General features: G+C 47.0%; 1 protein-coding gene across 1 annotated transcript; it reads left to right on the forward strand.

The window, feature by feature from the left end:
• The first annotated feature begins 160 nt into the window (after positions 1-160).
• RSL1D1 (ribosomal L1 domain containing 1) lies at positions 161-12544 on the forward strand. The gene is made up of 9 exons (XM_032836287.1): positions 161-295; positions 1030-1169; positions 1983-2121; positions 3241-3389; positions 3478-3579; positions 7715-7808; positions 7895-8020; positions 9686-9997; positions 12016-12544. The coding sequence occupies exons 1-9, from the start codon at positions 197-199 to the stop codon at positions 12340-12342; spliced, it is 1488 nt and encodes a 495-aa protein (XP_032692178.1). The 5' UTR covers positions 161-196; the 3' UTR covers positions 12343-12544.
• The last annotated feature ends 12807 nt before the right edge of the window (positions 12545-25351 follow it).

Raw genomic sequence — 25351 nt, forward strand, 5'->3', positions numbered from 1 at the left:
GCGCCCGCTAGCTCGGTTCACTCGAGCCGCCAAAACTCCGCAGCGGCGACTTCCTGGGTCTTGACCCCGCGCTCCCGGACGTGACGCGAGAGGTCGGTCCCGCCCCCCAACTTCCGGCTACGGGCCTGAGCTCGCGCGTGCGCACGGGGAGCCAGGCCCGGGTACCGCGCGCACGGCCGCACGAGGTGCGAGCGACATGGAGGGTTCCGCTTCCACCGCACCCTCATCCTCAACCGCAGCCTCGGACTCCGCTGGCGCGACCCCGGCCTCCGTGGAGCAGCTGGACAAAGGACAGGTGAGCGGCCCTTTGGGGCGCGAGGCTCGGAAGGCGGAGTGGCTGGGGGCTTGTGAGACGCGGGGTGCCGGTGCGGGCTTCGCGCCCCCGCGGGCGCCCCCGGAGTTTGGGGAGAGTCGCTGGGTCGCGCTGCGCTCAGCCTGCCGCCTCCTTCCTGCGCGCAGGGAGGCGCCTGCCGACCCCCAGCCCTGCGGCCTGGTCCCCCAGGTAGATTGCAGGTGCAGCCTAGGGTTCCGGAGTGAGACGCACCTGGCTCTGCTTCTTTACCCGTTGGCTTGACCAGGTCGCTTAATTCTGCAAGCCTCAGTGACCTCGGGTCTAAGAGGGCCTCTGCTGGCTTCGGCGCCTCCCCGGGATCAGAGGAGGCGAGGCCTGTGAAGAGCTGTAGCCAGGGGCCTGACCCTTGGTAAGCGCCCAGTGGGTGCTAGTTATGGCGTGTTGCGCTTTTCCCGGGATCGCTGCCTCAATCATCGAGGCCGCGGGAAGCACGTTCCCACTTGGCGCGATGCCTTCACGTGGCAGAGGCTCTCTTTGGCAAGTGGGTGCTGAGCGGATACTTCGGTGGTTTCTGATGGAGTCTGATCTCAGATTGTAGGATCCTAATACAGAGGGTTGTGGAGTTGCCTATTCAAATAGAATTTGAGGAGGAAGAAGAAAAGGAAAAAAGGCGAGAGGAGGGAGCAAATGCTAAGTTAGAGTGAGATTTAATTTATTTGCATATCTCTACTTTGCAGATTAGAAAGGCAGTGGAAGCTCTGTTGACACATTCCAAGTCCAGGAAAAACGCGAATGGATTGCTTTTGAATGAGAATGAAAATTTCTTTTTAATGGTGGTATTGTGGAAGATTCCAAGTAAAGAACTGAGGGTCAGATTGTAAGTTCTGATTTTCTACATTTGTCCTTGTTATCTGCTCGGTCATTCTGTAGAGCTGTAACAGTTGCGCTTTTGTTTCTGGTGGAAATTTTGCAAACTCAAATTATGAGTTGAAACATGTAATTGTGCCTTTAAAAACAAAAACAAAAACACGGGATCGCCTGGGTGGCTCAGTGGATTAAGCCTCTGCCTTCCGCTCAAGTCATGATCTCAGGGTCCTGGGATCGAGCCCCGCATCCGGCTCTCTGCTCAGCATCCCCCATCACCATCTCTGACTGCCTCTCTGCCTAGTTGTGATCTCTCTCTATCTCTGTCAAATAAATAAATAAAATCTTTAAAAATAATATAACCCCTTGTGTATTACCTTGGGTGGCTTCATTATGTTTTAAGTCTCCTTATATCCCACATAGTAATTGATACTTTATTTGGTGGGGGAGGGCCCTGGGAAGCAGCAGAGAAAGAATCTAAAGCAGACTCCACACCTGGGGTGGAGCCCAGTGCAGGGGTCGATCTCATAACCCTGAGATCCTGACTTGCGCCAAATCAAGTTGGACCTGTAACCACCCAGGCACCCTCAGTTGATATCTTGGAGTTTGGGTATTTGTGATGGTTTACTTGCATCTTAAATCTCTTCTCTGTACCATTGAAGACTACATACATTTTTAAATGTTCTTGGTGGAGTATTTGCTTTAAATAGCGTGGACATAGTTTGTCGGAATGACTGAATTTATTGTGTCCTGTGGAATAGAAACATACATTGTGTTGTGTCTGTTATAATGCTTGCTTTCTCTGTTCCATCTCTATGTTTTGCAGGTCCTTGCCTCACAGTATTCGATCAGATTTAACAGATATTTGTTTACTTACCAAGGATGAACCCAACTTAACTCCTGAAAAGACGGAACGTTTTTACAAGAAGCTTTTGAACAAGCATGGGATTAAAACCATTTCTCAGGTCAGGAGCGGTTAATATTTTCAGGACAATTAAAAGAGCAGAGTCGGTCCTTAAAGTGATAAGTCATGCATTCCTGTACTACCTGCTAACCTAGTATTTCTGTCCTAGAGATTTTATTTTTATTTATTTAGCCATTCATTCATTCATTTTAAAAATTTCATTTTTGCATAATCTCTCCACCCACTGTGGGGCTTAAACTCACGACCCTGAGATCAAGAGTCATGTGCTTCACTGACTGAGCCAGCCAGGCGCCCCTAGGAATTTAATTCTTTTTGTCTTTTTAAGATTTCTTATTTATTTATTTGACAGACAGAGATCACAAGTAGGCAGAGAGAGGCGGGGAAGCAGGCTCCCTGCTGAGCAGAGAGCCCGATGCGGGCCTCGATCCTAGGACCCTGAGACCATGACCCGAGCTGATGGCAGAGGCTCAACCCAACTGAGCCACCCAGGCGCCCCAGGAATTTAATTTTTAATCTTATTTTTTTTCTTTATAGTTTTTGTTGGCTTCAGTAAAGTATGTTCCATCTTTTCTATGATAGATGAACTGTTAAGGTTTTGTTTGTTTGTTTGTTTTGACCTAAAAGCTAATGTGTACATAAGTAACTTTTTTTTCTTTTTTTGAGATTTCATTTATTTATTTGAGAGCGCATAAGCCAGGGTAGAGGGAGAAACAGACTCCCCACTAAGCAGGGAGCCCAATGCCGGGCTGGATCCCAGGACTCTGGAATCATGACGTGAGCCAAAGGCAGAGATGCTTAACCAACTGCCACCCAGGCGCCCCGTCCTTAACTTTCGTATCTTGAAGAGTTTCCAGAAGATAGTTCCATTAGGTCCCAGTCAGCACTTTCAGAACGTTCCCGGGTTTGCCTGTGACTCAGCGCCTCCCGTTGTGGTTTGTAGTTGCTGGTGTCCTTTCGTTATAGGCCGTCCCAGCTCATCAGTCTCTGTGTCCCCAGTGATTAACACAGTGCCTGGCCCGCGCTCGGCGCTCTCTGCGTGTTCCCTAAACTGTGGCCCTGGGACATTTTAAGATTCGGACACAAGTTATTGCTTCAGTTTTCTTCTTCTTGTTCAAGTTCTTAACTTTTTGTGTTTTTCCTCTTCCTTGTGTTTTTTTAGATTATCCCCCTCCGAACTTTAAAAAAGGAGTATAAAGCCTATGAAGCCAAGCTCCGCCTCCTGGGCAGTTTTGACTTCTTCCTTACCGACGCGAGAATCCGGCGTCTCTTGCCGTCCCACCTGGGGAGACATTTCTACCACAGAAAGAAGTAGGTTTCTTACCAGTAACGGGGTTTGAGCAGAATGAACTTCGCAGATTGTATACATTCTGCTCCAAGTGCCTGTGTGTTCTTACAGAGTTCCGGTACCTGTAAACCTTCTGTCCAAGAATTTATCCAGGGAGATCAATGAATGCATCGGTGGAACAGTCTTAAACATCTCTAAAAGTGGTTCTTGCAGGTAGGTCAAAGCTATCAGTGTCTCGTTTTCTATCCACTTGATAATAATTATATAATTTTTTTTTTAACAAGATCATGTTAATGAAACCAGATCCTTCTGTTAAAAGTAAGGTATATCCCTAAGAAGTACTTGGTTCCCTAGAAAAGCGCCATCCCATAGAACTTTGTACAGTGATGGAAGTGGTCTGTATCTGGGATCTGCATAAGAGTCCTGAGCACGGGGCACGTGGGTGGTTCAGTGGGTTAAAGTCTCTGCCTTTGGCTCGGGTTATGGTCTCAGGGTCCTGGGATAGAGCCCTACATTGGGCTCTCTGCTCGGTGGAGAGCCTGCTTCCTCCTCTCTCTTCTGCCTTCTTGTGATCTCTGTCAAATAAATAAATAAATAAAATCTTTAAAAAAAAAAAAAAAGGAGTCATGAGCTGTATATGGCTGCCGTGGCCAAGGAGCTGAATTTCTAATTTTACTTGATTTCACGTAATGTAAACTGAAATAGGCATGTGTGGCTAGTGGCACCTGTAGGTATTGTGGGAAACGAGGACAAAATTAACACGTAGTGAACGTCAGTGGTTCTGGGCTCTCGTGTTGCCTGGGATCATGTTACCCGTTACAGGGGAGAGACCCCTAAGTCTTTTTTTTTTTTTTTTTTTTTTTTTAAGATTTATTTATTTGACAGATAGAGATCACAAGTAGGCAGAGAGGCAGGCAGAGAGAGAGAGGAGGAAACAGGCTCCCTGCCAAGCAGAGAGCCAGATGTGGGGCTCGATCCCAGGACCCTGGGATCATGACCTGAGCCGAAGGCAGAGGCTTTAACCCACTGAGCCACCCAGGCACCCCAAGACCCCTAAGTCTTGATTTGACTTCTTGTTCAGTGAATTCATCATCCGTCCTGCCTCATCTGCTGTATGGTGTCTCTTTGTTTTCACACTGATTTATTCTGAATCAGGATGGCAAGCTGGGTAGAACCCCCCCACATCTGGCCTCTGAGATCAGGAGAGACCTTTTGGGGAGGTGTGGCTCTCCGGGTGGACAGAGAATGTGGCTCCACCTTTTTTAATTCGCCAAGGGGCCGGTTAAGTTGGAGCACTTGGCAGATGAGCAGAAGGAGGGGATTTTTTTTTTTTTTTAATCATATAATGTATTATTTGCCCCAGGGGTACAGGTCTGTGAATTGCCAGGTTTACACACTTCACAACACTCACCATAGCACATACCCTCCCCAATGTCCATAACCCAACCTCCCTCTCCCTGCCCCCTCCCCCTGGCAACCCTCAGTTTGTTTTGTGAGATTAAGAGTCTCTTATGGTTTGTCTTCTTCCCGATCCCATCTTGTTTCATTTATTCTTTTCCTACTCCCCAAATCCCCCATGTTGCCTCTCAATTTCCTCATATCAGGGAGATCATATGATAATTGTCTTTCTCTGATGGACTTATTTCGCTCAGCATAATACCCTCTAGTTCCATCCACGTCGTTGCAAATGACAAGATTTCATTTCTTTTGATGGCTGCATAGTATTCCGTTACATATATATTTATATACACACACACACACACCACATTTTCTTCATCCATTCATCTGTTGATGGACATCTAGGTTCTCTCCATAGTTTGGCTGTTGTGGCCATCGCTGCTGTAAACATTCGGGTGCACGTGCCCCTTCAGATCACTCCGTTTGTATCTTTAGGGTAAATACCCAGTAGTGCGATTGCTGGGTTGTAGGGTAGCTCTGTTTTCAACTTTTTGAGGAGCCTCCATGCTGTTTTCCAGAGTGGTTGCACCAATTTGCATTCCCACCAGCAGTGTAGGAGGGTTCCCCTTTCGAAGGAGGGGATTTTTTTCTTTTTTTTTTTTTAAAGATTTTATCCATTCATTCGACAGACATCACAGGTAGGCAGAGAGGCAGGCAGAGAGAAAGGGGGAAACAGGCTCCCCGCTGAGCAGAGAGCCGGATGCAGGGCTCGATCCTAGGACCCCAGGATCACAAACTGAGCCGAAGGCAGAGGCTTTAACCCACTGAGCCACCCAGGCGCCCCGAAGGAGGGGATTTTTAAACATATTTAGAATCATTTTGAAAAATTACCTTCTGACTGGGCATGTGTGGTGTGGGGTTGGGCAGCTGCCAGGAGGCCACCACTGGGGGGCTCTGGGGCCTCTCTTCCAGATACCCCAGGAACTTCTGCATGCCCAAGGCAGGGCCCATGGTAAAATGGGACCATCAGGATGTCTAGACTCTGCTTCCCTGGGATGGTTCTGGGCTTGTCTTCTGTCTGCAGGTGGGCAATCCCTTAACTGGGTGTAGTAAAGCTGCTGAGAAGAGTTGGTGGTCAGGCCTGGGCCCGACTCTGGTTGTAGGCAGACATCAAAGTCGTGGCTCGTGGGAGGTGGTCCCGAGGGCAGGTCAGAGGCCTGGGGGCCTGGGATTGGTGGTCAGCTGCGAGAGGGAGATGGCTCCGAGAAGGCAGAGGAAGGAGCAGCGGTCTCCTCTTTCCCTTTAGGAGAGTTGTGGGCAGCTGACGGACAGTACAGACGCCTGAGCTGTACTTTGCTCTCCTTTCACACCCACTGTCCTCCCGACTCCCCTCATTCTCTCTCTTTTCCTTTCTCCTGTCCCGTCACCTGCCCCCTCTCCTGTCTCCTTCAGTTCTTGTCATCTTCCTGTCTGGGAGACCGGGGATGTGCTTGCAGCTGGCAGTGAGCCCTCAGTGGGCAGAGCCCTGTCTTTGGCTGGAGGGGTGTGACAGCACCAGCCCCATCTTGTCCTCATTCTGTGACCCTCAGCAGACCATGAGTTTGCCTTCCAGCTCCTGAGGTAGGGAGGACAGGGCCTGGCAGGAACAGGGCCCCAGTGGGTGAGCAGTAGCGGAGCTTTCCACTTGGCTTCTGTCTACACCCCGCTTCAGCTGAAGGGATCATCTTGCCCTTGGCATGAAGACGCTGTTACACCAGGGACAAGAACTGTTGGTCTTAGATGATGACAGCTGGGTCAGGACAGGGGACTGTAAAGACACAAGCATCCCTCCCAGCGGTCTTTCCTTCCAGAACAGCTCCTCCTCAGGAAAGCTTGAGGGCCAACTGTGTGACCCATGTTTTCTAGAATGAAAGTAGAACTTCCTCCAGCTGATGGCTGATAAGCCTCCCAGGGCAGCTCCTCCTTCACCGGGTCATGGTATTTTGGGAGCAGGGCATTGCTAGAACACAAAAGATCATAATTTCCCTTTACAATATATTGAACCTGGGGCGCCTACATGGCTCAGGTGGTTCAGCGTCTGCCTTCAGCTCAGGTCATGATCGCAGTGTCCTGGGATCGAGCCACGGGTTGGGCTCTCTGCTCAGTGGGGAGTCTGTTTCTCCCTCTCTCTCTGCTGCTCCTGCTTGCTCATATGCTCTCTATCTCTGACAAGTAAATAAAATCTTAAAAAAAAAAACAAACATGAAACTAAGCAAAACAAGTCAGTCACAGAAAAACAGTTACTGTATGATCTCACTGATAGGTGGAAATTTTTTTTTTAAGATTGTATTTATTTATTAGACAGAGGCAGGCAGAGCGGGGGTGGGGGTGAAGCAGGCTCCCCGCCAAGCAGAGAGCCCGATGTGGGGCTCGATCCCAGGACCCTGAGATCATGACCTGAGCCAAAGGCAGAGGCTTTAACCCATTGAACCACCCAGGTGCCCCTGACAGGTGGAATTTAAGAAACAAAACAGGATCGTAGGGAAGGGAAGGAAAAATAAGACAAAACCAGAGAGGGAGACAAACCATAAGAGACTCGTCATCACAGGAAACAAACTGAGGGTTGCTAGAGGGACGGGGGGTGAGGGAGGAGGTAACTGGGTGATGGGCATGAGGGAGGGCACGTTATGCTGTGAGCACCGGGCATTATACAAGACTGATGAACCACTGACCTCTACCTCTGGAACTAATAATACACTATGTTAATTGAATTTAAACAAAATAATAGTTGTATAAAACAACTATAAAAAGAGAAATAGTGGAACCACAAAGACTTGAACGCTTCTACCTTTAATTTTTTTCCTCAGGATCATGTATTTATGTTTCTTGCTTACCTGCCTGTGCTGTATTTTGAAACATAAATTACTATTATTTTTAAAACTTTCCTGTCTCATGCTGTGTTACATTTCAGCACTATCCGCGTTGGCCACACTGGAATGGAGGTTGAGCACGTTGTCGATAACATCATCACCGTGGCGAAGAGGCTTTCCCAAAAGTTGCCAGAGGTGCGGTCCCACGGGGGCATGCCTTGACTCTTGCTCTTTAAAAGAAACGGGACCCGCACCGATCGTACCTTTCTTGTCTGTTGCAGAAGTGGGAGAGCGTGAAGCTCTTGTACGTGAAAACCGAGAGGTCCGCTTCCCTGCCCATCTTTTCCTCGTTTGTCAGCTGTCAGGATGAAGCCAAGGGCATATGCACCCCCAGTCAGAAGAAGAAGGTGAGTAGGGTTTAAAATACCGGTGGGCTTCCTCCCAGATAGAAACATGGCCCAGGAAGAGGAGCAGATGTCCTTCCTGCCTGACCTTCAGTGGCTGCCCAGTGGTCTTGCTTTGCGTGCGTTGTCCCCACTCTACAGATGAGCTCCGTTTGCGGGGGTGTGAGTAAAGCGTAACAAGGTACAGGTACCTTGTGTTTATCGGTACATTAGTTAAGTGGCCGAGTAGGCTCAGTGGGGGCCTGTGTAGAGGCAAGAGAGGCTGAAAGAAAACAGGAAGTTCATTAAGCACTTTTTTTTTTAAGATTTCTATTTATTTACTTGACAAAGATCACAAGTAGGCAGAGAGGCAGGCAGAGAGAGAGGAAGAAGCAGGCTCCCTGCTGAGCAGAGTCCAATGTGGGGCTTGATCCCAGGACTGTGGATCATGACCTGAGCCAAAGGCAGAGGCTTAACCCAGTGAGCCAGCCAGGCGCCCCTGGATCCTTATTTTAAATGTTTTGTATGTAGTTGGTTCTTTGATGCCTTTAAGATTTTTTTAAAAATTATTTTTTAGGGGCGCCTGGGTGGCTCAGTTGGTTAAGCGACTGCCTTCGGCTCAGGTCATGATCCTGGAATCCCGGGATCGAGTCCCACATCGGTCTGCCTGCTAGGCAGGGAGTCTGCTTCTCCCTCTGACCCTTCCCCTTCTCATGCTCTCTCTCTCTCTCTCTCTAATAAATAAAATCTTAAAAATAAAAAAAATTAAAAAAATAAAAATAAAAAATAAAAATTATTTTTTATTTTTTTAAGATTTATTTATTGGACAGAGAGAGATCACAAGCAGGCAGCAAGGCAGGCAGAGAGGGGGAAGCAGGCTCCCCGCTGAGCAGAGTCCAAAGTGGGGCTTGATCCCAGGACTGTGGGATCATGACCTGAGCCAAAGGCAGAGGCTTTAACCCACTGAGCCACCCTGACGTCCCCCTGCAAAAAAAAATTTTTTAAATATATTCTGCCCTACTTTTTTTACTTATTTTCATTGGGAAGATGACCCAGGATAACAGACTGCTGTTACCAGAAGCAAGAAATCTGAATTTTTTTGCCGTTTGTCCGATTCATTTGAGAACTTGGAGAAAATGTTGGGATTGCTGGTTAAAATGTTGGAACCGCTGGTTAAAATGGGTCGGACACGGTCAGGGATATTGTTGACCGGGACTCTGGTTAGGACAACGGACCTCTAGCTGTGGAAACGTTTTACTGTTTCCACTTAAAGCCAAAACTCTGAAGTCAGGAAAAAGTGATCAGTTGTGGGGGTTTTTGGGAAACCGTTTTATTGAGACATAAATCACATCAGAGTGCTCTACAACTGAGGATAATTCTTAATTCCCCCGTGAACGAGATCAGCTTTCACGGAAGCTCCAGCCGCACACCTGGGTTTAGAGTCCCAGCGTGTAATTCCCAGAGCGGGCATCCTCGGCTGCGAGCTACAGCCAGACTGGAGTTGAGGCTCACGTGCCCGTCGTAGGGTTTGTTTGCTTGGAGTTGGTACACATTGAGGCAGTTTGCAGTAGCATAGGGTGCATTAGAGCTGCACGTGCTGAGTCTCTGCTGTTTATGTGCCAACGAGCGTGTTCCTTACTGAAGTTACGCTTGGGCTTGTGTGTGTACGGTTTTGTTTATTTTTTGTAGGAAGCAAAGAAAAAACAAAAACAAAAAGAGTATCGTGAAAAACAAAAAGAGAAGAAGAAAAACAAAAGGCTTATGAAACAGGCTGGGAAGACTCCGTCGGGCCCAGAGAAGGAGGATGTGAACCCTAAAACTAGTGGAACTACAGCACCGACCCCTGCCCCTGCCCCCGCCCCCCAGAAGGAGGGGTCCGGAGCCCGTGAGAAGAAAGAGGGCCGTCGAAGGAAAGCTCAGTCGAAGGTGCAGGAGGAATCCGAAGACGAGATCCCTGTGCTGGTGCCGATAGGGGAGACACCAGCCAAAGGAAACGTAGAGGTACTGTCATTGGTTTTCATTGTAATTGTAGGAAACACTGCCTGTGGTTTTAACGAGCAGGCCAGGGCAGAAACGTGGGCAGTGGTTTCGTTGCTGACGGAGAGTCCTGGATCCCCCGTGTCATCAGCCTTAGGAAACTTAGCAGGGCAGGGCGGCTCGCATGCGTGCTCCCGAAACCTCTCCGGCACCCCAGCCACGCGGGCTCTGGAAATCCCAACTGCGTGGGTTTCACGGGAACAGTTAAAGGAACAGAATTTTTTAACTTTTTGATTCCTTGGTATAGTTTTTCCTCGTTCTCAGTGTCCGTCCAGCTAGGAGAAGGTCTGTTGAACATGCGGAGGAAGAAAGGGGATGCTGAGGGCCCGGACAGCTGTTCTCACCACGGGTGCAGCCTGCATGTCCCTGGTGTGAGGCGTGGCCTTAGGAGGTGGGAGTGACCATCCCAGGGCTAGCCCTGCCCTTGACCGATTGGGTTCTTTGTCCAGTAGTGGCAGTCCTTAGAATTGTCAGGATGTTGGAGTTTTCATGTTGGTGAAAGTACTCCTTGTGCAGGTGTCCCCGGAGTTCCTCTGAGTTTTTAAGTCTGCTCGAAGCTAACACAAAGGATCTGTGTACCCGGGAGCATTGTAGTTGTTTTTGGAGAAAGCACACTGTGTGTGTTTCCAGAGGACAGGATGTGACATGTTGCAGATTGGAAGAGCGGATAGCTGACTGGCCGGTGTGTAGCTCGAGCTGTAGAAGTGTGTTCGTGTATACAGAAGCCTCCTTCTCGTTTGCCAGTGAGGCGCAGAGGAGGACATGTCATGGGCCTTTCCGGTCGTTTTTATAAGTAATTTGAGATGACGTTCAGTAAGAAAATACAGAGCCCTCAGTGAGTTAAAGCCTCTGCCTTCGGCTCAGGTCATGATCTCAGGGTCCTGGGATCGAGCCCCGCATCGGGCTCTCTGCTCAGCAGGGAGCCTGCTTCCCCCGCCCCCATCTCTGCCTGCCTCTCTGCCTACTTGTGATCTCTCTCTGAGTCAAATAAATGAATAAAATCTTAAAAAAAAAAAAAATACAGAGCCCTTGGGAATGCTAATGAAGTAACTAGGGAAAGGGCATAACATTTGGCATTCATTCATTTAAGATTTTTTATTTGAGAGAGAGAGCATGGATAGAGGGGTGTAGAGGGAGAAGCAGAGTCCCCGCTGAGCAGGGAGCCCGACATGGGGCTCCATCCCAGGACCCCGATACCATGACCCCAGCTGAAGGCAGACACTTGACCAACTGAGCCAACCAGGTTCCCCAACATTTGACTTCTAAATGAATGCACACCTCTGGGGGAAAGTAGTGAATGATAGGTAGTTAATATGATGTGCTGAAGTTGTCAGAGAATTTTGTTTCTTGTATTTCTTACGTTTTCCAAATTTCCCATAACAATCCTACCGTTTTATATTTACTGAAAAGCAAACTTTGCTTTGCTGGCTGTTTTTGCCTCTCTGACTTCCTCCCATATTGGACGCGTCTGTCACTAGAGTGCTGTCCAGCAGCTGTCATCTCGGCTCCAGAGGATCCTGGAACATGTTGTCCTCCAAGACCTTCTCAGTCTGCCTTGGGAAGCAGGGCTTCCTGAGAGGCAGCCCGCATGGTTTTTACACAGACAGTTTGGCAAACTCCTGTCCTCACCCACAGACAAGGAATGTACACCTGAAGATGGAGAAGAGTCAGGATTGGGCCACAGGCTCCTTGTGGTGCTCCCAGTGGGCGCTTCTCGGCGTCTCTCCAAAAGGCAAAGACGGTTCTCTGTTGACCAGACCTGGGAGAGCAGCACCAGGGTCCTTGCTACCATCCATAATGATGGAAAACAGTTACCTTTCAAAATGCCTGCGCGCCAAAAGGCAAAGCCATCCCTCATCTTATCACACTGTAGTATCCCTTTCGGGGGTGACATGATAAAGATGACAGTGACATGATACCAGTTCTCAGATGGGCACTTTCAGGGTTTGTCTTCCCTTGGACTTAACTCTGCTTTTCCTTAGGTGCAAAAACACACCGCAGGAAAGAAGTCTCCAAAAAAGAGTCCTGCTCTCAGCACACCCCGTGGGAAGAAGAGAAAGGCTTTTCCGGGTTTGGAGACCCCAAAGGCTGTGGAGCCCAAGACCCCAGGCAGTGGCCCGGGGAAGAAGCCAAGAATCAAAGAAGACACAGAGAAAGAAAAAAACTCTTCACAGGGGAAAAAAGACCCAAGACAGATGACCAAAAAGCCAGGGGCCAAGTTCTTCACCACTGCTAGTAAATCTGCGAAAAAAGCTCCCCGCACTCCCAAACAGTGGCCCAAAAAGCCCAAAGTACCCCAGTCGACCTAAAAATCCAGAGACTCAGGCAGAAGGGAGCATCCACATTCCCCAAAGAGCTTTTTAAAAATGCAGGGTCCTGAGCCCCACACCATGCAGTCTTCTCCGGGAGTGAGGCCCAGACTTCAATATTTTTTAAAACCTCCGCAAGTAGTTCTGACATCCGTTTGTGCGCGTGAAAACCGGTAGTTTTGAAGTAAATCCATTTTTTTAAGTTGGTCTTCTGCGCATTTGCTAATAGGACAGAGGGGAGTATAGTGCTCTCTGGCTGGTACTACAGCGTGCCGTAGGCTTCTGAGCAGAGTGTCCGCCTTCCCCACCTTGTCGGTTTTCCTGGAACCCCTCCGACGTGATCCTTTCCCGCCCGCTTTCCACCATCTGTTCTCGGAGGCTCCTTTACACTCGCCTGTGCAAACCCTCCCAAAGCTCGTCCGCAGGCCTGGGATGGGCCCGCTGCCAACACTCGGCTCTGGCACTTCGGAGCGAGTCTTGGGTTTTTGGAAAGGACCCTTGAGATCCAAATCACGGATTTCGGTGGCAGTCCGCCACGGCTGTGGGTCACCGAGGCAGTGTGCGTTTGGTGGGTGGAGGCAAGAAATACATGCCCGTCTTCCTCCAGACCCGTCGTCCACCTGCGCGCATTTACTCAAGTGTACACTGTGTACCTTCTGCGTGACTGTCCGGTAGATGTGTTCTGAAGCAGTAAGTGACTCTTGGGGTGCTCAGCCTCTCCCTGGATTTGATTGGGGGTCCCCATCCCTGGCTGTAAGCCATGGACGCGCTGTCCTAATGGCCAGTGACGCGTGCTTTCCAGAAAGATCACATGGTTCGGAAACAAGGCAAGCTTCCAGGGGTCTTCCTCCTGAGTCAGGAGCCAGACCACCTGCTTTTTTGGTACCACAAAGTAGACGGTAACATTTACTTTTTAAATCACAAAAGTCTCTAAAACGCGGAATTTGTATTTCCGCTGGCCTCATAGGCTCTCGAGTGTGCGTTTACTGTCAAGGGCAAGTGTCATCAATGGGTTTTCCATAGAAACGAGGTGCTGTGGGGACGCGGCCAGACGGGCTTCAGAGATGGAGATTCAAGTGCCGTTTTGAAGAGGGAAACAACGTTGTCAGGCTAGTCCGTTCTCTACAGGACGTAATTTTGCAGGGGAGAAGCTGTATGGTGTTTTCATCCCAACCTCTAGCCAAATAAAGATTTTGCAACACCAAGTGATTCTCCGGTCTGCGGTTTGGTCCTGATCGAATGTAAGGCAGCATTTTACCTTCCTGTCCCCTGTGCCTCAGGTTTCACTCATAAGTTCTCTGCAGTGGAAATGGCAGACTTGCTTAAACTTCCCTAAGCAGGATGCGTGTTTTTTGTTTTTTGTTTTTTGTTTTTGTTTTTGACAAGGGAAAGCCACAGTTGGGGCATTGGTGAAAATTCGGAATCGCAATGAAAAGGCACAAGTCATTGCTGCTAGGTTTCTAAGGCTCAGGCATGATCCCAGCTGACTGACAAGGCTGGGAGTGGTCAGTGGTCTCCCTAGGGGCCGAGAGGAGTGCAGGAAATCTCCACTACAGTGAGTCACGCTCTTGGGTTCAAGAGGTGAGTATGTGGCTATCTTTTGGGTTTGGTTTTTTTGTTTGTTTTTTTTTAATGATTTATTTTTTAGAAAGAGTTTGGAGAGAGTGCAAGCTGGGGGAGGGGCAGAGGGAGAGAGAGAGAGAGAGAATCTCAAGCAGACTCCACACTGAGCGTGGAGCCTGACGTGGGGCTCAATCCCACAACCCTGAGATCATAACCTGAGCCAAAACCATAAATCATACACTTCAGTGACTGTGCCGCCCAGTGCCTTAATCAAGTATGGAAGGGTTTTAAATAGCAAACAAATCTTTGGCCATTTTATTAAATATGTGAAGGGTCTGCTTTGTCTACATTTCTTTCTCTTTAAATCGCTGCTGTTTTCAGGTCACCCGAGTGGCTTATTCAAGCATCCGACTCTTGACCTTAGCTCAGGTCTTGAGCTCAGGGTCGTGAGTTCAGGTACCACATAGGGCTCTACATTGGTGTGGAGCCTACTTAAAATCGCTACTGTTTTGGCTGTGTTAACACACAACATCAAGATTCCCTGTAGGACTTTAGGAAAAAATAAGAGGTCCTCATCAATCCTTGGGTTTTATTTTTATTTTACTTTTATTTTTTAAAGATTGTATTTACTTGACAGAGACAGCAAGAGAGGGAACACAGCAGGGGGAGTGGGAAAGGAAGGAGCAGGGAGCCCGATGTGGGGCTCCATCCCAGGACTCTGGGATCATGACCTGAGCCGAAAGCAGAAGCTTAACCTACTGAGTCACCCAGGCGTCTCAAATTTTAATTTTCTGTGACTCTAAAGCTCTAAGTATTAACTCTGGTCTAAGACAGTTCTAGTTACTAGTATACAATTGGTCAAATGGTGTATATTACGTATTTTGATAAGATTTTCATTTTTTGCTACTTGTACGCATTAGCAGCACCTCTCTCGGTGAGCTGGGTCTTTTCTCTTGCACATGTTTCCACGAACGACTTTTCCTCACGGTTACAAGGAGACATGGTTCAGCCTGCTTTGGCTTGCTATGTTTTTTTTTTTACAGATTTAAGTGCAGAGAAACCTTACATTGCTGGGTGGAAATGGAACGAGGCTTCTAGCAACGTGGCTCATTCTTTGGCTTTGTTCAGAGCTGCTCAGATATGCACAATTCTTAGAGTGACGCACCACTGAATTATTTTTACCGAGCTGAAAAGTCTATTCATTCTTCTATTTGAGGATGAGGAAGTCTTGAAAGCAAAAATTGGCAAACGTGGGACCAGTTTAACAAGATTACCAGTCACTAGTCATTCATTTTCTTAGCACAGGTATCATATATTTTGAACTTTTCCTAGGTTTTCTGTCCTGAAGGTTTAACAGAAAAAAAAACAAACGAACAGAAACCAAACCTCTGTACACTGTTATTCTTCCCTTAAATGGGAGAAAGGCAGGTTTGTTTTTTTTAAGATTTTATTTATTTATTTGACAGAGATCACAAGTATGCAGAGAGGCAGGCAGAGAGAGGGGGGAAGCAGGCTCCCTGCCGAGCAGAGAGCCTGATGCGGGGCTTAATCCCAGGACAGTGGGATCATGACCTGAGCCTAAGGCAGAGGCTTAACCCACTGAGGCACCCAGTGCCCCAGAAGGGCAGTTTTGAAAGGGGACATTTTGCAGGTTGTTGGGCATTGCTGCTGCTGGCTGGCTCAGTGAGGGAGAGTGTGTGACTCTTGATCCCAGGGTTCTGAGTTCGAGTCCCATGTTGGGTGTAGCGATTACTAAGAATAAACTTAAAAACAAACAACAACAACAACAACAAAAACAAAGCACCTATAAAAGTTGAGGACCTGGAAACTTCCCTTTAAGCTCTCATGCCTCTGTGATTCCCCGAAAGTCCCGGGGGACTCTGTGCCCCAGTTTGAAGACCACTATTACAGGTGGTGGACCAGAATGAGAACTGAGGGAGCAAATAAGTATGTTAGACCTCAGTTTCTTGCTAGTTACACTTGGCACTGGGTTCCCCACTCACAGAAAACACACAGTTCCCTCAGGCTACTGTGCAAAGTTTCCCTCCGGTCCTTCCTCTTAAATTAACTTTCATCTTTTTTTTTTAAAGATTTGATTGATTGATCAATTGATTGATAGAGCACGTGCATGAGCTGGGGGAGGGACAGAGGGAGCGGGAGAGAGCCGAGCATGGAACCGGGTGGGGGAGCTTGATCTCATCACCATGAAATCGTGACCCAAGCCGAACCCAAAAGTGAGATTCCCAACCGACCAGAGCCACCCAGGCCCCACTTCCCCTTTCACCTTGAATTTGATCACTTGTATCCACAATGTGAAAATCTAAATGTATCCTCAAGTAACGGTAGTGCCTCAGGTAGACGACCCACGCATGTTCACAGATGCCCAGCTCACGGCCCTCCGCACCTGCAATGTCCTGCCTGATCTTATCCCCAATAATCCGTTCCCACTTCCATGGGCGTGTCCTGTACCTTCATCATGGCCACTGTGATGCCCTGAAACCTCACTTCCAAGCCCCATCCTCTTACCACACAGTCTCATACTGCCCTCATTAACTTTCTCTTGTACCCTCGCCTGACAGTTCTCCCAACTCTTAGATGCCGTGCTGTCCCTACTTTCCCTCGGTGCCTTGACTTCCTTCTTGGGCCTCCCAGAGCAACGTGGGAGATAATCCCAACCTTTGCTTCCTTCCAACTCTGCATGCCTGTTAACAGGAGAGCCTGGTGCCATCGAACTTTCCACCTGTGCACGTGAATTGTCAGAGGCACAGATCATGGAGCAAAGCACACAGAGATGCGGCCTGGCCTCCTTCACAATCACGATCACCAACCTCAGAGGCCACATCTTCTGAGAGCTGTAGGTGTCCCAACTTTTAATGTCCCTCACTCCTTCAGCTCCTGCCAGAGACTGCCAGAATCTTTGTTGAGATAACTAGTGCAAGAGGAGTCCTTCGTTCTCCTTCAATGAACATTTGTGGCCCACCAAGAAAATGACAATTTACCATGCCAGCTGCTCAGCCTCAAACACACAGCAGTCCACAAGCCCCACCCAGAAGCCCCCAACATCTCCCTTTGCTCTTCAAATGATCGGAGGGCCCCTCAAAACTAGGACCTCAAAGGATTTTATGGGGCCTGAAGGCAGTGCAGGGAGCAGTAAACAGAAAAATATATACATATATATATATTTTAAAGATTGTATTTATTTGAGAGGGAGAGAACACTAGAGAGCAAGCACAAGTTGGGGGCAGAGGGAGAGGGAGAAGCAGGCTCCCCATGAGCAGAGCTCGATCCCAGGACCCTGGGATCATGATCTGAGCCGAAGACAGATGCTTAACCCACTGAGCCACCCAGGTGCCTGACAAAAACATCTTTCAACCGGTAACTGATTTTGTCAACACATAGATTGTATAAATGTAATGAGAATAGGGTGTTATCAGGGAAAAGATCAGTAAAAAGAGCAAGGAATATTAGAAATTTAAAATGAAGCATAAATTAAAATTCTAAAAAAAATTTTCTCATTAAGGTGAAGGGATATATTAAAGAGAATCTTTTTAATAGGGAAAAGTGAAAACAATGTTCAATAATAGAGAGTTTAAACAAATACACATATATACACACAAAATATATATATTTTTTTCTTCTTTTTTAAATAGGCTTCATGCCTGATGTGGGGCTTGAACTCACAACCCTGAGATCAAGAGTCATGTCATGCTTTACCGACTGAGCCAGGCAGGTACCCCAAGAAGATACCTTTCTGTACCCAAATTTGATGTAAAAAAAAAAAAAAAAGCAAATACAATAGAAAGTCATTAACAATGGTCATTACTGAATGGTGGGCAATTAATACCTTTATTTCTACTTGAACCGTTCTTGTATTTTACAAAATTTCACCAACATATAGATGGGCATTCTTTATTTTTTATTTTTAAAAAATATTTATTTATTTGAGAGAGAGAGCACACCCAGGAGGAAGGACAGAGGGAGAAGCAGACTCCCTACTGAGCAGGGAGCCCGATGCAGGGCTCGATCTCAGGACCTCAGGATCAGGACCTGAGCCGAAGGCAGATGCTTAACCGACTGAGCCACCTAGCACTGGTCCTTTATTTTTTTAAAAAACAAAATGGCGATATGTCAATATCCCAGTGACTTGGTTAAAGGTTATAGAGAGTGTAAATACCTTCCCCAACTGAGACTTCCTGTGTCTACCAGTGACCACAAACTTGAAGCTAGTTTGCAGGTCCTGCCAGTCTGTCCCACAGGCAGTTTATTGGGATTATTTTAGGAGCAACTGTTAAGTGCTTTGCCTTGGCTTCTCCATCCCTGAAACAGAAATTCGTGTTTTTGAAGTGACTGAACTCTGTAAGGGAACAGAATCAAAGTCCCACTTTGATTACATGTATTCTCTGATACGTGATACATGATACATGATAACATGTATTCTCTGACTTTTTCCCATATAGAGTTTTTCAGGTCCCTTCTTTTTTACTCTATATGCTTCAAGTCTTTGTTAATGAAATTTCACTTCTAATGAAAAAAGAAAAGCCATCTCTCCTTATAACAGTATCTTCCTTACACAAGTGTAACGGTCCCCAACCAAAAATCTACCTATCCATCAGCAAGGGAATAAATGGGAATCCCTAATATGGGGATACCATATAAAAAGGAACAGATTACCGATACTCAAAACAAAGGGAGGTATATAAAAATGATTATCTTGAGGGCACCTGGGTGGTTCAGTGGGTTAAAGCCTCTGCCTTTGGCTCAGGTCATGATCTCAGGGTCCTGGGATGGAGCCCCGCATCGGGCTCTCTGCTCAGCGGGCAGCCTGCTCCCCCTGCCTCTGCCTGCCTCTCTGCCTACTTGTGATCTCTTTCTGTCAAATAAATAAATAAAATCTTTAAGAAAAATGATTATCCTCAGTGAAAGAAGCAAGAGACAGAATACAGAAGTGTATGACGCCATATATATAACAGACTAATCTATGGTAACAGAAAGTGGATCCGTGGTTGCCAGGGTGTAGAAGAGAGAGGAGTGTAGATTCCCAAGGGGCACGAAGACACTTCTGGGGGCTTTTATGTTATCTGTGCTGATGCTTTCACTGATACGTATATACGCGGCCCAGAGGCATCGATTGTATACTTGGGGTTGGTACAGTCTTGTCCCCCAGGTCTACCTCCACAAAGCTCTGAAGAAAGAAGCGTAGAGTGAATGAGGTTGAGCAGCGTTTCCCATCTTTGCGGATAGATTAAGGAAGCTCTGGGTGCTGGGGAGGTCTGCTCTCCTGGTCCTGCTGCTGGAGCCCCATGAAATACTGGGTGAACTGTGCTTTCTACAGGGGACACAGGAAACACGGGTATAAAGGGGGGGGTGAGAAGGAGACCTCCCTCCTCTTTCTTTTTTTTTTTTTTTAGATTTTATTTATTTACTTCACAGAGAGAGAGAGAGAGGGATCACAAGCAGGCAGGCGGGGTGTGGGGGGGAAGCAGGCTCCCCGCTGAGCAGAGAGCCCAATGCGGGACTCGATCCCAGGACTCTGAGATCATGACCTAAGCTGAAGGCAGAGGCTTAACCCACTGAGCCCCCCAGGGGCCCGACCTCCCTCCTCTTGACCAAAGGAAGCTGAAGCCAAAATGAAACCACTGCCAACAAGAGCCAGGGGGAAACCATGAGGATTTCCTGGTGTTTGTTTTGTTTTGTTTTTGTTTTGTTTTCACCCAGATCCATAACTACCATATAATAGAGTCCCACCAGCCTCTCCTGGAAGGTTTTCGCAGACTTGGGCCTTGTGAGAAAGCTGCTTTCAGCGCCAGGGAGAGCTAGTTACAATTTATATGTTGATGTATCCATATATGTACTTTTATATATAAAAGTAGTGGCCTGTTTTAAGTCATTAAGGATGCTCATTTTCTTATTACTAGGTGAGGACACGGATGTCTTTTGAGCGGATGTCTTTTGAGGTTCATTACCACTGCAATTCCTTAGATGTTTCCTGTTATACTGTCTGTTTTTCTATTGTTTCTATTTCTTTGTTAATGTTTTCTGTATAGAAAGGATCTTAAATCCTTGTCTGTATGGCTCTCAGCCTCCATTCCATTATATCCAGTACCACCAGAACTGGAGCTAGTCTAACAACCTCCAACAAACCATCGAGTAATGCTGATAGTCCCATAAAATGCAGTGTGTATCCACAGTCTTTACACATGCCTATACCAAGCTCAGCAATGGGGGCAATGCTCCAGTTCAAAATGGGTCTCTCTGGAAAGCTCCCAGAAGTTCGTGGTTGCTTCATGGTGGCTATTGGAAGGAGCATGGAAAGGAAATTAAGAATATAAATGAACCATCCCTAACTTCCTGGGGACCTTCTGGGCTCATCCTAACCTCTTGCCCTTTGACACCATTAGCATTTTCAGGCTTTTTGTTTGTTTTTTGTTTTAAGTGGTCTCTATGTGCAGCGTAGAACCCAACATGGGGATTGAACTCATGACCCCGAGACCGAGACCTGAGCTGAGATCGAGAGTCCAATGCTTAACGGACTGAACTACCCAGGGCCCCTGTTTTATACCATTAGGTCACTTGATTCGCTTACAGTGAATGGAATTCAAAACGTCACCAGAAAGCAATGTCAGGCACCATGGGGAGATAGGTTCTTAGTGACCTTCTGACTTACCTTTCCCCTGACCTTGTCTCAGAGCTGCATGTTCCCTCAGCCCGGCTAGAGTCTGGATTCCTTCCTATGGCCCTGCAAACATCTCTTCTTATGATTCAGTGTTATCTCTGTCACCTGTCTCTTAGACCTTGCACGCCTACCGTCCCCCCAGCCCCCCCACCCCATGCACCCCGGTTCCCAGTAGGTAAGCTTTTATTTTAGCAAATGCAGTTCCGTATTCTTTCACCTGTGTTTTCCGCTTTAGTCTACAAGCGACTTCGAGGTAGGGACCATAGCTGATAGATCTCCGCTTCAGCTTCTGATGCAGGAAAAGTGGCAGTTACAACTTTGATGCAATGTTGCTGTTGTATTAATTAATCAATTTCTTTAAAAAGATTTTATTTATTTGTTTGAGAGAGTGTGTGCAAGAGAGAGATTGCCAGAGAGAGCAGGAGTTGGGGTCAGGAGCAGAGGGAGAAGCAGACTCCCCACTGAGCAGGAAGCCTGAAGTGGGGCTCGATCCCAGGACCCTGAGATCATGACCCGAGCGGAGGGCAGACGCTGAGCCAACTGAGCCACCCAGGCGCCCCTGTATTCTATCCGTTCTTTTAGGCATCTCATGAAATGGGGTTTATCTGACCCCTGTTGCTACATTGTAACCAAAGCAGAAGTCTTGATTTTAGGCAATTTTAACAAATTTAAATTTAAATAGTCACATGCAGCAAGAAGCCTCTGCCTGGAGAGCATGGGTCCAGACCCATCAACACACCGGACATCTTCACCTACAGATCTGTCTCACCATCCTAGGCTCTATGCTCCTCGAATGAAAATACCATTCATCAATGTATCTCAGCACCAAGCCTATAATAGATACTCAAATAATTGTTAATTGAAAGACTGAGGAATATATTTTGAATCATTTGCTTGGAAGAAATCAGAATCAACTAGTGCTCCCATTTTACAGATGAGGAAAATATAGGCCAGTAAAATGATATAATCTGCCCAAAGCTATTGAGCCGTGTGGAATCCAAGGGAGGAACCCAAACTTTCTGGTTCTCAGTCCAGTACTTGAAATTTTACTATATCATACTTCTTACAACATTTGACTCAATAAAATTGTGGGTTGTGGCATTTGTTATAACTCTCAAGAATTTCCGGTATGTATTAAATTTAGTATTACTGAACCACCAAAATAAAAGAAACTTACAAGTCTGCTGGGGCTCCTTTGACATGTCAGAAGGCTGTTGTTACATATAACTGGTGAAATCTGAAAAATTTCAGTTTCTTGCTTTTGAGAATATAATATTTTAACATTGGGAGAAGCTGGGACATGGGGACACAGGACTTCCCCATACATTCTCAGAAATCTCCTGTAAGGGGCACCTGGGTGGCTCAGTCCTTAAGCGTCTCCCTTCAGCTCAGGTCATGATCCAGGGGTCCTGGGATGGAGCCCTGCATTGGGCTCCTTACTCAGTGGGAAGCCTGCTTTTTCCTCTCCCACTCCCCCTGCTTCTGTTCCGCCCCCCTCTCTTTCTCTGTCAAATACATAAATACAATCTTAAAAAAAAAAAAAAAGAGGGCACCTGGGTGGCTCAGTTGGTTAAGTGTCTGCCTCTGGCTCAGGTCATGATCCCAGGATCCTGGGATCAAGTCCCGCATAGGGCTCCTTGCTTGGCAGGGAGCCTGCTTCTCCCTCTGCCTGTCACTCTACCTGCTTGTGCTCTCTCTCGCTCTGACAAGTAAATAAATAAAATCTTTAAAAAAAAAGAAAAAGAGGGGCGCCTGGGTGGCTCAGTGGGTTAAAGCCTCTGCCTTCTGCTCAGGTCATGATCCCAGAGTCCTGGGATCGAGCCCCGCATCGGGCTCTCTGCTCAGCAGGGAGCCTGCTTCCCTTCCTCTCTCTGCCTGCCTCTCTGCCTACCTGTGATCTCTGCCTGTCAAATAAATAAATAAAAATCTTTAAAAAAAAAGAAAAAAAAGAAAAAGAAATCTCCTGTGAATCCGTGATTATTTCAAAATGAAAGTTAAACATTTAAATAGGATTAAAACAGACTGTTTAAGTGAAAACAAAAATTGTCTTTTTTTTCTAACTACATGAGAAAGGGACTCAGAAATGCTATTGTAATTATAAGAACTGGCCACAAGGTGTCACTGGTGGCCTGCCACAGCCCATGGAAACGTTTTTTACCCCCCTTTTCCCTGAGAGTTGTAATTCATGAAGAAAATACTTAAGAATATAAAACTACTATATATATAGGTACATATATAGTAAGTTAAGCAATATATATGTATTTTAACTTTATTAAGTAATCGCTATCTCTAAGGTGGGGCTCGAGCTTTAAGATTAAGAGTTTCATGCTTGGGATGCTTGGGTGGCTCAGTCAGTTAAGCATGGGACTCTTGGTTTCCGCTCAGGTCTTGATCTCAGGGTAGTGAGATCTGGAGCCCTGTGAGGGGCTCGCCTCAGGGCAGAGTCTGCTTGAGAATCACTCCCTTACCGTCTCCCTCCCCCTGTGTACCCCCCACGACCCCCCCACCGTGTGCTCTCTCAAATTAAAAAGAGAGAGAATTCCACGCTCTACTGACTCTGCCAAAGCTGCTGTATTCAAACAGTTTTGTTTTTGTTTTTGTTTTTGTTTTCTTTTTGGGATCATTGTGAAATCCTAGTACCCTATTCTTTTTTTAGGTGAAAACAAAGAAAACCCCTCAGAAAGGGAATGGAGTTAAAGAGGAAAATGGGGCATTGTCTAGAGGAACATCCTTTCTCAAACTGTGGTCCACAGGCTGATAGTGATGATATGGCCTGAGAATTTGTAAGAGGGGCCAAACCTGGGACGTCTGGGTGGCTCAGTGGCTTAAGCCTTTGCTTTCGGCTCAGGTCATGATTCCAGGGTCCTGGGATAGAGCCCCGCATCGGGCTCTCTGCTTAGAGGGGAGCCTGCTTCCCCCTCTCTCTCTCTGCCCGCCTCTCTGCCTACTTGTGATCTCTCTGTCAAATAAATAAAATCTTAAAAATAAAAAAAAGGGCCAAACCTCAGCCCCTACCCCTGATCTGCGGAATCAGTTTCCCAACAGGTTCAAAGGGCTGAGGCTGCTGGTACGTGGATCACACTTGGAGCAGGACAAGAATCTAGAAGATACTCCAGAAAATGGACGGAGCCATGGGAGATGTCAGCTGCTGCCATTACCATAAAATCTTCCTGATCCGGAGCTCACAAAATCAGAATCATCCATTTTTACCTGGATTGGATTACGTATCACAAGCTGATAGTTTGTGCAACCTGCCTAATTATACCCACAAGATACTGCCTGTGCAGATAGGTGCAGATAGACACAGAAAACATAGAAATTGTATTAAATATTACACATCAAACTTTGGTTCTGATCTTGCAATGACGACAGGATAACTCATTTTAGAATCTCAGACCAAAGCATTAATCATTTTTTTTTTAAAGATTTTATTTATTTGAGACAGAACGTGTGGGAGGGGCTGAGAGCAGCAGAGGGAGAGGAAGAAGCAGACTTCCCTCTGAGCAGGGAGACTGATGCGGGACTTGATTCCAGGATCTCGGGATTGTGCCCTGAGCCAAGGCAGCCTGAGCCACCCAGGCATCCCAGAACTGCTACTGCTATTTTTTTATTGTGCTAAAAGCTCATAGGTCAAAACTGGCCCCCGGCACTGCTGCTCTCATTTGTAAACATGCTGAACTTTGTTCAGGGCTGGGTTTCATGAAGGACAGTTTGCTCCCTGGCTCAGTCCATATCCCATTGTTTACTTTTCCTTCCCTGTTCTTCCATTTTGTTCCCTGGCCTTTTCTGATCTTATCAGTCTCTGCTTTATTTCCTTCTCTTGCGTTGACATCTCAGTCAGTCCAGATACATTGTTATCGAACAGTTGGTGGATTTTCATAATTAAGTATAATTCTCTTTGACTTGTGTTTCTTCCAAGAGCCTTCAGGCTACTTAGGAATCCTTTTGAGATGGCCTTTTACTTATTTAATTTTTAAAACATTTTTTATTACTGAAGTAGAGTTGACATCAGGATGGCCTTTTATTTTATTTTTTTTTTTTAAGATTGTATTTATTTATTTGACGGAGGGAGACAGAGAGAGAGAAACCACAAGCAGGGGGGACAGCAGGCAGAGGAAGAGGGAGAAGCAGACTTTGCGCTGAACAGAGAGCCTGATGGGGGGGCTCGATGCCAGGACCCTGGAATCAGGGCCTGAGCTGAAGGCAGATGCTTAAGGGCTGAGCCACCCAGGGTCCCCAGGGATGGACTTTTAAATTCCCTGTAGAATCTCTTAATGGACCAGTGGTGGCAAGGAGCACACATTCACCACCAACTTCTTTTCATCCTCTAGCACCCATCTGTTCTGCTGTACTTTGGATGTTTCTTATTAGCAAATGGTCTTTTTAAGAAAGCATTTATTTTGGGCACCTGGGTGGCTCCGTGGGTTAAGCCACTGCCTTTGGCTCAGGTCATGATCTCAGGGTCCTGGGATGGAGCCCCACATCGGGCTCTCTGCTCAGCAGGGAACCTGCTTCCCTTCCTCTCTCTCTGCCTGCCTCTCTGCCTACTTGTGATCTCTCTGTGTGTCAAATAAAATCTTAAAAAAAAAAGAAAAAGGATTTATTTTTATTTGGGGGGCGGGGGAGGGCAGAAGGAGAGGGAGAGAGAGAGGGCATTAAGCAGTTGCCACGCCCAGTCTGGGGCTCAACCTCATGACCATGAGATCATGACCTGAGTTGAAATCAAGAATTGGTGGCTTAACCGACTGAGCCTCCCCTCGCCAGCGCCTCTAG

This window comes from Lontra canadensis, unplaced genomic scaffold, assembly GCF_010015895.1.
Source record: "Lontra canadensis isolate GAN:19392208 unplaced genomic scaffold, GSC_riverotter_1.0 scaffold91, whole genome shotgun sequence".
Lineage (NCBI taxonomy): Eukaryota > Metazoa > Chordata > Mammalia > Carnivora > Mustelidae > Lontra > Lontra canadensis.